Genomic DNA, 12,152 nt, shown 5'->3' with positions numbered 1-12,152 from the left:
GGCTTTTCTTCTCTTCCAGATCACAGCTCCAGGACGGCTTTATGCAGTTATCCTCGCATGTGCACCACTCCACAAGCTGGTCAATACATTTTGACTCGTCTACCCCCAGCACTTTGTTGTTTAGGGGAGTTTAAAACCAGCAGTCCATTAGTCATTTGAAGATAACATATTCCCAGTCAACTGGCTTACATTTTGGGTCAGGGCATTTCCATTGCTCAGTTGTTCTGAGCTGCAGAGAGAAAATATTTTCCCCTCTTCCAGTCACTTCACTGCAGCCAGCAGATTTAGCAGGGACCTTGTTTTCCACCGGCAGCATCCCCAAGAAGCGCTCCCTTCCTGGGAGGCTCCGCAGGGTGTCCCATGGGTGGGAGGGACCCTGACCATCCTGGCACCCCGCACAGCCACCACCACAGGGGAGAGCCTGGCCAGTGCCCAGTAGAAACAGGAACGTCTTCTGGATCGGTACAGAACTTCAGCCTGCCACCGGCTCGAAATTACACTTTGAGAGATGAGCTGGGAGTTCACCGCAACCCACAGAGCTGCTGCCACCGGCCAGACCGGCCGCGGCACAGACACTGCTAGATCTGCACACTTCCAGCAAGTGCCTCTGCAGCCCCACGGCGTCACCATGCCAGAGCTCCAGGATGTGTAATTACTGAGAAAACAGGTCAATCTTTGGGATTAAAGCCTCTTGCAACATGGTCAGTGATTACCCGGGAGAGGAGAGCAAGACTAGGCTCTCTCCCCTGCAGGACTGCTGCATCTCATACCCACGTAAGCCCTTACCTTCAGACTCTGCAGCAGCCCTCCTGCCCCGGCAAGTGTGTTACTGGGCCCAGCTCAGAGCACCGCTGAGCCAGCGATGGCCCTAGAAAGCCAACTTGATTTCACCAAGACCAGCTGACTTCATGAAGTTTAATCTCCAGTTGGCCTGGGCAAGGAAGCTTCATGAAGGGGCTTCTCTTGACTGCCGTGCAAAAGCCAGGTGCGTTTCTTAGGTCCTCAACTCAACCAACACGTTCATGGCACTTAGGTTGACACACAAAGGCCCTTCTTCCTTCGGGACTTGGTACAAAGGGAGAGAAGCCACGGATAAAAGTGGGCAGATTTTCCGCAAGATGTCCCTACAAGAATACAGCAGCCCCCTCTCACCCTGCCTGCCCCCTCCTTCCCCAGCCAGCCAGGGACTGAAGTCCCTGCCAGGCACTTGAGATCCTCAGAAGTTCAGGGACATCTGGTCTCATCCGACAGCACATCCCTCTTCTAGCTATTGCTTCTGAAACCACCCCGTAGATAGATTTATGGGTATGAACATCATCTGTATTGGTTCAGCTAAAGAGTTTCTTACCCTGGCAGAATGGCAAACGATTAGACCTTAACTTGAAATGTGAGTGTCACTAAATTTACTGCATTTTTTTTTTACTAGCAATTTCTGTAGCCATAAACCTCTCTTGCTCTTTCTTAGCACCTTCCATTTGAGTTTCTCAGGACACTTCAAAAATACACTGAACAAAAAATATCAGATTCAGCGGCAACGGAACAATACTCAATATTTTCTCCACTCAATTTTCATGAGCTACTTCAGCTTTGCTAGTTATAGGAAGAGGACCTAGGAATTTCTTGGGACTTGACAGAATGTGCTCAACAGCGGGCGATTTCTCTGGGACAAGGAGCAGAGGAGGAGGGGCAACTACCTTTCCATCACATCTTCTGGAATGCCTGGGCAATTCCGAGCATCTTAAATTTTAACAAGAGTTAAAAGTGATATATTTTAAAATCTCAACACTTAATCTCAACACTTCTACAAGTGGCAGAGTAAAGAGAAGGGCTGATACGTGAACTTACAGCAGGCCAAATGCTGCTGACCTCGTCAGGAAGACACCATTGAAACCAGATGAGAATCTGCCTTTAGTTCTTCACAAACTAATGTACCTACCTGCTTTTGGAAGCTATATAGCAAAGATTTCTAGCTGCAGACAGAACAGCCTCTGAAAGAAGGTCAAAAGTAAAGGGGAGGAAAGGAGGAAAAAAGCAGGATTTTAATCAGAATATGATACAACTTTGAAGTCTGGTCTCTCACATCTTGCCAAAGCTTAAGATTAATACTGCAGAGAACCAAAAAAAAAAAAAACCAACCCCAAAAATTCCTACCTCGACCTTTCAATAGAGCTCCCTGATTGTTTATAGCCTTGGCATTCTGCAAATCAGTGGCCTCATAGGAGCAGTCATCCCCTCTTCAGTCTCCTGCAGAGCACTTTGGGAACTAGTCCAAGACTTAATATAGCAAGGCCTGAGCGGGACCAAAGTAATTCACAATCCGTGCAAAATCCCTAATGCCCTACCTGCCCTCTCCTAAACTGATGTGGTTTCACTGTGTTTGAAACGGAGGAGCTCTTTGGCAGAGCAGAGCACCAGCTGCAATGATCCCAGCTCCTAGTTCGGCTTGGTCATGGACAACGTTGTGGTTCCGGGCCAGCAGCTCAGTGCCTCCTTGCAGAGGCAGTGAGGACCATTCCTGACCCACGTCTTCTGCAGGCTTCTGACGCTGTCAGAGATGCTGGCCATTTCTGGTGGCCGGGCCAACAGATGCCCAGTGTTTTGCTCTCCTGGTCTGGTGAGCAGAGGTAAGGTTTACCCAGGGCAGGCAAGCAGGCTTTGATGCCCGCGGGCTGCTTATGGAGCACCACCACTGCACTGCCCAGAGCCCGGCTCCAATACTGGGGGGACACGTCATGGGACTGGCGGCCTCTCTCCTCGGAAGAACGCTGGAAGCACTGCCCCTCTCCCTAGCCACCCCCTACTTTGCTCCTGCCACAGCCACCCCTCAGACTTTGCCCCCGCACACAACTGGGCATGCAGGCGTTTTGCACCAACCTACCGGGAACTGCAGGCAGGCTGCCGGGTACCTCCATTTTGCCGGCAAGCAAGGGCGGGAGTGCCAAGAGCAGCCCCGGTTATTCGCAGGTGACTCCTGGGGGGGGCCGGGCAAGTGGGGAGCACGGCCCCATGGCCCCCACGCCTCGAGTACTCACCCAGAGCAGTGATGGACACCGGGGTGCCCGCGTGCCGCTCCCCAACCATCTGCCACTCCCCATCCAGTGTCCGCGTCCACTCGGCCACCCGGCACTCGTAGTGGCCCTCGTCCGCCTTGACGCTGTTGAAGATCTCCAGGGTGAAGGAGCCGGGCCGGACCTGCTCCACCTGGATGCCCCCATAGCTGCTGCGCTCGGCGTACGAGGGGCCCGGCTGCAGGGTGCCCTCCCGATCCAGCCGCACAATTTCGCTGCGCCGGTTCAGTTTGTCCACCAGCTGCCAGGCGACGGAGAGGCGGCTTTGGGGCCCGAAGCCCGAGCGCACGTTGCAGCCAAAGCGCAGGCTCTCCCCCTCCAAGACATTGCTGGCGTTGTTGATAATCTCCAAGGAGATGCTGGTCTCTAAGGAGAGAAACGCATACACACAGGGGAGATGATACACACTCGCCACTTCTCGGTCTGCAAGAAGGACGCTGCCGGCCAGAGAGGCTTTCTACCAGGTGCAGGAAACTGCCCACGCATTTGGGTCCAGGCACGTCTTAACCTCATGCGTGACCACATCCAAAAACAGCTTGTGGGCAGCGAGCTGCTCCTGGTGACTTGCACACTCAAAGCAGGTGTAGGCCAAAGCTGGGAGAAATCTCTCTGCCTATGGCTCACGAGACATTGCCGCATCTTCTGGTCGCAGGTCCGGGATGGGATCTCAGCAAAACTTGAGGAAATTTGTGTTGCTACAACACGCACTGCATGCAACAGGCTCTGCCAAAAAAAGCTTCCAGCTCCCTGGGCTTTTCAATTCACGTCATCCTGATCACCATCTTGCCATGTCCATTCCTACAACACCTTTTGGGAGAAGCTCTCCCAAACTCCCATTGCTAGTGACCCTAGAGGTAGCTATCAATGTTTGGTAACATCAAAAAAACCTGGTATCCTGAGCTTCCCAGAGATGTAAGGCTTTACGGCTGGTTTTTCAGAGATACTGAGTGCTGGTTACTCCTGCTGTCTTCCATCGGAGTTATGGACACTTAGCACCCTTGAAAAATTACCACATTTGTTCCTAGAGCTGGTGATTTATCAAATGGCAAGAATGAAATCTGTCTGAAAGGTGGCTGTGCCTAGAAGTACTACATTTTAGACATTTGTCCAGTGCAAGATTTCTAGCTAGAGTAATTTTCAAAGCCAAACAAATGAGACCAAACATTGGTAGGAGAGAAAAGAAATAGAATTTCTTTTGGAGAAATGAGGAGGGGAAAAAAAGCTAGAGGAAAGGGCTGCATTTCCCTACAAACCTAAGAGATAGGAAACAAACATTGCACAAAATCCTCTTGCAGCTACCCTCTGCTTGGTCAAAGCCCCCTTCCAGGGTAGCCTGGGGAACATGTGCGTGGTTCATCATGCCACAGCTACCCGAGTGTCAGAGAGGAAAACAAGGAATGAGTCAGTGGACCCTCTCCTCTCACCCATTTCTGTATTTATCACGTTTGTCTGACAAATACAGAAGGCATTCAGGCAAGCCTCTGGCAGGGTTGTTTTCACCAGGGTTGGCAGACACACAGTGACCACAACAGAGCTCCGTGCTGAAGAGCAAACCGGGGCTCGAGGAGCACATGAACCCTGGTTTCTCCCAGTACAGCTGTCTTGCAAGACAGCTGAACAACAGCCACTGAAGGGCCTGCAGGAACCTAGCAGCTCTTAGGATAAACCAGGGCCAAGCCGGTCTCCCTGTTACACCTGCTGAGCACTTTCGAGCACCCAGCTCCCTGCAGAGCAAGGCGAGGAGGCGGTGTGAGGAGCAAGTCAGAGGCTCTCACATACACCTTCAGCTCAAGGCCAAAACTGCCAGCTTGGGGCCATTACCAAGGTGGGGGCATGTTTCCCCACCTACGAACCCAACACATATCCCTCCTCTATCATCCCCTTCCCATCAAAAAAAAATCCTGCCAGTTGGGATTTCAAGCCTCCACGGCATGCAAACTCTTATCTTCCCTCTTCCCACCACCAAAGTCTGGGCACATCACGGCCTCGCCAGCTAGCTGCCCAGTGGAGCAATGGCCCCAGGAGGGGATGGGCAAGCCTCTACTTACTGAGCGGCAGGACGGTGATGGGGATGTTCTTCGGCCGCTTGCTCTCCTTGTCGATGAAGTCCCCCATCACGGTCTTCTCCCGCTCAGTCACCCGGCAGTTGTACTTGCCACTGTCCTCGAGGCGGAGGCGGTAGATCTTGAGCACAAAAACGTTGTCGCTTTCTTTGGCTACCTTGAGCTGGCCCAGGGCCTCGCGCTGGGCAAACTCGTTATTGAGCACCGGCACAGCGTTGGGCCCCAGGCTGGCAATGAGGGAGCTGTTGAAGGCCCAGGAGATGGAGAAGTAGCGGTCAGGGACGTTCTGCGCCTCCAGGATGCACCGAAACTCCACCGGCTCACCCACGATGTACGTCCGCTTCTCCGTCTCCAGCCGGACGCTGAACTCCTTATCTGGGGAGAGACAGACCAACTCACGTCAGCGTGGCAAAGCCCACCGGGACAGCCAGCACATCTCATGCGAGTTATTTACAACTTGCCGCTCTCTGTGTAGTCAACATCCCTCGGACACGTGCATCCGCAGGTGGAGGGGTGAGGGGCTTGTTTTTGCTGTGAGAGCCCAGATGGGCCGTGCTGTAGGAGAGGCAGCTTGCTGCCCAGCACGCAAGAGCCGCAAGACCTCCCCAGCCATAACCCTCTTCCCCAGCTGTTACTCCTGGGAGCAGCTCTGCTGCGACACCAGCATCCAGTGGCACCGCGGGATGCACGGTCCTACTCGCACCCTGCTCAGCTGGGGTCGAGAGGCAGGGCCTTTGGGGATATCAGAGAGGCAGAAAGAGCTCGGCTGGGTCTTTAGATCCTTAGCAGGAACCCGTGCTGTGGGCTGGGAGAAGGATTTTGACTTGCAAATGGACCTCGTGCAATACAGAAGTGCATGCTGGAAGTTTTCAATTTATTTTCTGCTGTGTCACTCTTATCTCCTCACTTACCCAAATTTTCGTTGCCTGTGCTAGCATCAAGTGCTTAAGATGTATGTCTTAGCTCCTGTGTCAGCCCCAGATCACTGACCATGTCCGAAGACAGGGGCTGCCACCCAAGCGCCCTTGCTGCCCCAGTGTCCCCTGGCTGCTATTTGCTGACATCTGCCCTGCCCGCAGGCAGCGCTTGGGCCCTCCTTTGCCCTCCTTCACCTTGCCAGCAGCCTCCCGAGCAGGGCACATGGCAAAGGAGGGAGCCAAGCCCCAGCCACCTAACAAGGTGCATCCCTGTTTTCCACCTCCTCCCACCACCCAGCCGAGCAAGAAAAGGCAGAGGAGACACTGACCAGTGGCTTGCACGTTGACGATGGCTCCCTGGGAACGCTTGCGGGTCATGGCATACCAAGACTTGTCTGGGTCCTGGATCCACTCTGCCGCCTCGCAGTAAAACTCGCCCTGATCTGATGGGTGGAGGTTGTAGATGGTGAGCTTTGAGGTGGTCTCCCCGACTTTGTCCAAGCGAACGTCCCCCGTGGCTTGCCGCTGGGCGTAGGCGTTGCCAGCCCGCAGGACGAAGTCGCGGCTGAGGGAGATGATCTCCACGGGCACCTCGCTGCCTCGCTGCCGGTACCAGGCGATGGAGACGTGGCTGTGCTGGGCCGTGCTCTTGGACACCTCGCACTTCAGCTCCAGGGAGTCGTGCTCCACTTTGTTCAGCGTCTGGGGGACCGCCGTCACTCGCAGCGAGTCGGGGATCACTGCAGCAGAGGGGGACGGGGAAAGACAGCCCAAGAGTTAGCAATGCCGAAACGCTGAGTCTAAAGCCCAGACGCGTTAAAGGAGAGCTGGGGGAGAGGCTTCTTTTTACAGTTGTAATTAATCGTTAAGTATCGGCAAAGCCCTGTTAGCTCAGATCTAGCCCCCAAAAAGAGGAGAATCGTCCCCAAAGCCCTTGGCTGCGAAAGACTGTGACCTGCAGCACATACTCCAGCGCTTAAATTCCTGCTCAGTGGCACAGGGTTTTCCATCACGCTGCAGAGCAGCACAGCCTAATACATCTGCTTCCCGTCGAGGCACCTAGTCACCGACGGCCTCCCCTTCATCGCGTGCCCCCCAGCACGCTCCGTGACCCTCCTCCTGCCCGCACCCTTCAGCCACTCCTCAGCCCCGCACCATGGTCTTTGCCCCCCAGTCACCTGTGGGGCCAAGCTAAACATACTTAGTTCCTTTAATCTTCCCTCATAAAAAAGTCAGGAGATCCAATTCCCTTCTCCTTTGTTTATATCGTTTCATGTTTTAATGACCCCCTCAGGCCAAATGAAGGGGTTTCTGCATTCGGAGGGAAGTGGCTCCTCTGAGGGCAGCAATGCAATTGCAGCGTGCCCAGTGCCCGCGCCCGGGACACAGCCACGTCAAGGCACTTGGTAATAAAACTGCTGGCTACTTTTCCAGTTGATTAATCGGAGGAAAGGAAGTACAGCCGCTAAAATCAGGATGAAAAATAAATTGCAGCCCCCCAGCCGTGCTTGATTTTAGCAAGCATCTTAATTTTAGCAGAGGTTCTACCACCAGAAGGTAGACTTTCTTAAAAAGAAGCCTTTCTAGACTTTGTCTCAAGAAAATTCTTCTTTCCATCACGTGGAAAGAAGAATGCAAACCTTCTCGCCAGCTCTGCAGACAAGGCAGTGTCAGCGAGCCTGTTAATGCCCACGGTTTTGCTGCGTACCGGTGGAATATAATTAACATATCTCAGTTCGGTTTCATTGACAGCACTGGAAGGTTTGACGAAATTAGCTGAGCTGCCGAAAGCTGCATCTGTCTTATTCAGGCACAGCTACAGAAAGCAATGAGCTGCAGTGAAGACAACCTCTGGGATTATTTATGGCAGAAAAGTCAAAAGCAGAAGAGGGGAAAGAAAAAAGCCATGAGATGGAGTAAACGAGAGGGAAATCTTCCCACATCCAGCCTGGATGGGACCATTTGCTTTTACCACGTGTTCGCTACCCAGGGAATTTTTTTTTAATTTTTTTTTTTTTTTTTACTGCCCCTGACAGGGAAAGTACCTGGTAAGGGCATTTACATCGCAGCCCATTGCCTCTGTCCCTATAGCCACGTCTCCTCCTCCCTCCCTTCCCCTCATCTTCCTCACTGGGGCTCCCGTCCCCTGCTCACCAGCAATACCCCCTGGCAGACCATGGCCGGCATCCCGCCCCGCTTCGCCTTTCCCCCCTCCCTCCAACTCCCAAACCAGTGGTGACAGCAGCAACTAACCTTGCCGGTTCATGCCGCCTGCACAATAAGATTTCAATTTCTCATTTCATTTCAAACCTTTCTGAATAATTTCCAGAGCCACGCAGCTCCTTTCTCTTTGCCCTCCAGCCACGGGCTCTTATAACTTTTCTTACGTTATTTACATAAATTAAACCTGATCATCATCTTGCTGGAGATACTTTCCTGCTGAGCTGCTTCGAAGGCAGAGCTCCCTGCTACGCCAGCCTCCGCACAAGAGCTTATGGGGTGGAAGCGGGTATCTGTGAAGAAAGCGCGCCGTCCTCCTTCCCCCAGTTTGAGAGCCCTGCTCGGCAGCACGGCCGCTCCCTGGCTAAGCACAAGGCAGGGAGCAGAAAGCTGCTTACCCTGGGAGCCTGCCTGGCTCTGCGGGACAAGCCAGGTCACGCTCGAGCAGGGGACAGGCACTTGGCTTGCCAGACACGGAACTGCCCGCTCCCCAGGAGTAACGCCGGGAAGCCTGTCCGAAGGCTGGGCCTCGTGCAAGCACTTGCCATGCCATTCCCCGAGCAGGTTAGAGGCTGGCACAGGCACCATTTCACCAGCTGGAACCATGACTTCACATTTCCAGGTCATAACCTGGCTGGAGGGTTAGCATCTTTTACACCACGTGGGCAAGCTATTGCAAAACGCATTCCTGGAGAAAAATCAGGAGGCGGTGGCATGCTGTTAAAAGCTGTAATTTAACTGTGGTAACGCCTTACACGCCGTGCTGCATTCCTCCTGCTCTTTTGGTTAAAAAAGCCAACCAAGATCCTCCCGGTTAGAGGAATCGCTAAGATCTTTTGGGCTGCAGGTAGCCTTGAGGCCATTGTCTTAAATCTTAATTCGGTTGGTGTCACCTTCCTAACCGGGAGGACTAGAGACCCGCTCGCTAAATGAAAGCCCAGTTTCCAAAGGATCAGACATCGGCGGGACAGGCAAGAGCCCTGAGCTGGCTGGGCCAGCAGGAAGGCTCTGTGCTTCGCACCACCGCCCTCGCGCTTGGCCAGTGATGCAAAAACAACTCTTTCAGTTGCACTGCAAGATGCGCCTCGGGTACCAGGTTTGGGGAGGGGGGAAGCGGGCAGGAGCAAGGGGAAAACGCCGTTCTCAAGAGGCAGCCGAACGTGGCAGCAGGTCACAGCTCATTTCAGAAGCCCGACGAGCATTTCGTTCTGAGTGCTGCGGAGCACCGGGGACTCCCGCAGCGGGGCCGCAGGTCTGCTGGGGCTCACGCACCACCCCAAGGCGCAGACCCCGCTGACCTGCGCCGACAAGAGGGCTACAGGCACGGCTCAGCCCATCAGGCTGGAGCAGATCAGGCCTGGAAGTCACGGAGAGAAAAGCAAGCAGGGAACGCCGTGAAGGCTCTCTCCAGGGCACGACGGCACACGCGGGGAGGTGTGTTATCAGAAGAGAAGTTCCTCCCACGCTAGTTATCCTGCTCGGGCTTCAAGGACATCAGTTTGCAGATCAGGACACAAGTAACTCTTTGCACGGCGTTCACCTGGGAGCCCTGGCTCCCCTGCCAGCCATCAGGCTGCCGAGCTGCCTGCACTCATCCCGCAGCCACCCGCCGCGAGAAGCACCAGGGTTTCTGGGGCACTCTGCAAGCTGAGCTCCACTTGAAAGCAAGGGTAAGCTCAGACGAGAGTCGTCACTGTGCGAAGGGGAGCAGGGCCACACCTGAATCAGAGCTGAGATGGATACTGCAGGACACGTCCTCTTCCCCGCTCCTTCTCACCCAGCTCCTGCCTGTTTCTCCCCTCTTTTCAACATGCCTTCCAGGCAGCCTGTCTTGCGCTTCCCCCAGCGTCCAGCCTTGCCTCCTCCTTGTGCCCCAACACAAGTGCACCCCTGCAGCGGTCGCGACGCCCCGGAGGCGTCAGCAGAGCTCCCCTCTCTCCAGCATCAAGGTCAGGTTTGGCAGCGAGCGGCTGGACAGGGAGACGAGCGAGTGGCTGAAAAGCACTTGCCGGGAGCAAACCTACTGCGCTACCACCACCCCGGAGCCAGTCCGCTGAGTCTGGCCACAGCTGACAGCACTGAGCTTGTACTTTCAGCACTGAAAAAAAGAGCAAGAAATACAGCGTTTCCTGTTAGTCCCCAAGCTGCAGGTTACTGCAGAGGGCACTGGAATAGGTACTCAGCAGCGAGTGGGCTGCTAAGCAGAGAGTGCTCAAAAGCACCCCTAAGTTTTCAGAGCTCCTGAAAATATTAAATGTAAATATTGCCACTAGAGGGTGTCAGGGACCCAGCCAGGGAGAGTCCCAGGGCCCTGCTGCCAGGACGAGGAGGAGGCGGCGGAGGGGGGAGCCTGGAGATGCTCCCCTCTCCCCCAGCGTGGTGCCCATGGGCATCCCTCCTCAGGAAACCTGCACACACAGCTCCGGTCAAGCCCACCTCAAATGCACGCACGTCAAGCGACGAGCACTCGGTGAGCTACATAAAGTATTTACGGACAGGGAATTAAGACCGTTTACTTTAGGGTAAGGAACTGGCTTACAGTCTCCCAGAAAACAAGCAGGGAGCAGAGACTGGAGTTCCCAGGTCTGGCTTTGGCACACACCTCAAATTCTCCAATGCACTCTCCTCCGAGCTCCAGGACCAGCTCCGTTTCCAGCAGCTCCCGGTGCCATGCTGAACTCTGCCTCAGGTGGACAAAGACAACCCAGGCGTCTCCCTTTTCCCCAGGCTGGCTCTGGTTTGTCCTTGGGCATCCAAAACCCCAACCACCCCCAAGGGGTAGGCTATCAAAGCTTTTATGTGCCAGACACAAACCAGAGAGCTACCAACACTTCATCTACTCCCAGGCAAGGCAGCAAACCTGCCTGAGATGCCATTTCCCTGTTAAGCGATGCAGGAGGAGTGTCAGGCTGGGAGCCAGAGGCTTCCTAGCTCGAGCTGGTAAAACAACGCTGTGAAAATCACTTAGCACCATGGCAGCCTTACACTGTAGGCTCTTAAGGAGTAAAACAACTTACACAGGCTACCCAGCACAGCGGGACCATCTCAGGGCCACTGCAGGACAAGTAAAATCCACCAGCCTCTTCTTCCCTTGGATTTCGTTACAGCTTTTACCCACTGATACACTTTAGAGGCACCCTATGGTCTTACCCTGTGTCCTCAGCTGCCCACTTCATACTACCTGGACAGAGCTGAGCTTGCCAAGTGTCAAGTGTGAACTATTTAGGAAGAACAAATACATGTACTCCCGACTCCTAGGGAGCTGCTTCTGGCTGAGAAATACAGCTCCGGATTTTGCAAGGAATTAGTGCAAGAGTTATGTTTCCATCTGCCCCACGACATCTTGTTGCCCTGCAGGGATCCCAGCTCAGCGCCACGAACCTCCTTCCCCAGCCCCTCTGGTTGTGCGTGCAAGACAGAACCAAGCTGCTCCAGAGGAACCGCAATGCCAGTGCCATCAGTCCAGCGGCAAGAGCGCTGGCAGCCGCTGAACGGCACCGCCAACGGCACCGTGGGCGGGAGCGCAAGGTGCCGGAACGCAGTGTTTCGTTATTACCCTCTGCAATCTGCTAACCCTCCTGCGGCCACTCGTGCCACCCCAGGGAAGGAGGGTCTGCCACCAGAGCCACCCCCATGCCACAGAAACAGCTGGAAGGGACCTGTTCTCTCCCAGCCACCGCAAGCTCTCAGGGAGCCACGCTCCTTATATCCCTCCCCCACACCGCTATTGGTTTCCATTGCTTACAGGATCCAAATGCGTGTTGTGCGGGTTTTGGCTGGGGTACAGTTAATTTTCTTCACAGTAGCTAGTATGGGGCTATGTTTTGGAATTGTGCTGGAAACAGTGTGGGCAATACAGGGATGTTTTAGTTACTGCTGAGCAG

General features: G+C 54.3%; 1 protein-coding gene across 2 annotated transcripts in view; it reads right to left on the bottom strand.

The window, feature by feature from the left end:
- IGSF3 (immunoglobulin superfamily member 3) overlaps positions 1 to 12,152 on the bottom strand; it is a 102,056-nt gene that overhangs the window by 31,671 nt on the left and 58,233 nt on the right. The window contains exons 3-5 of one of the 2 annotated variants that reach the window (XM_075516120.1): positions 6,378 to 6,788; positions 5,117 to 5,506; positions 3,033 to 3,434 (exon numbers count right to left, since the gene is read on the bottom strand). In XM_075516120.1, the coding sequence (XP_075372235.1) occupies positions 3,033 to 3,434; positions 5,117 to 5,506; positions 6,378 to 6,788 (1,203 nt within the window). The remainder of the gene's footprint in view (positions 1 to 3,032; positions 3,435 to 5,116; positions 5,507 to 6,377; positions 6,789 to 12,152) is intronic. The other variant, XM_075516129.1, reaches the window with a different exon arrangement.

This window comes from Mycteria americana, chromosome 1, assembly GCF_035582795.1.
Source record: "Mycteria americana isolate JAX WOST 10 ecotype Jacksonville Zoo and Gardens chromosome 1, USCA_MyAme_1.0, whole genome shotgun sequence".
Taxonomy (NCBI): Eukaryota; Metazoa; Chordata; class Aves; order Ciconiiformes; family Ciconiidae; genus Mycteria; species Mycteria americana.
Note: the sequence above shows the minus strand (reverse complement) of the source record. Positions and strands in the feature narration are given on the sequence as shown.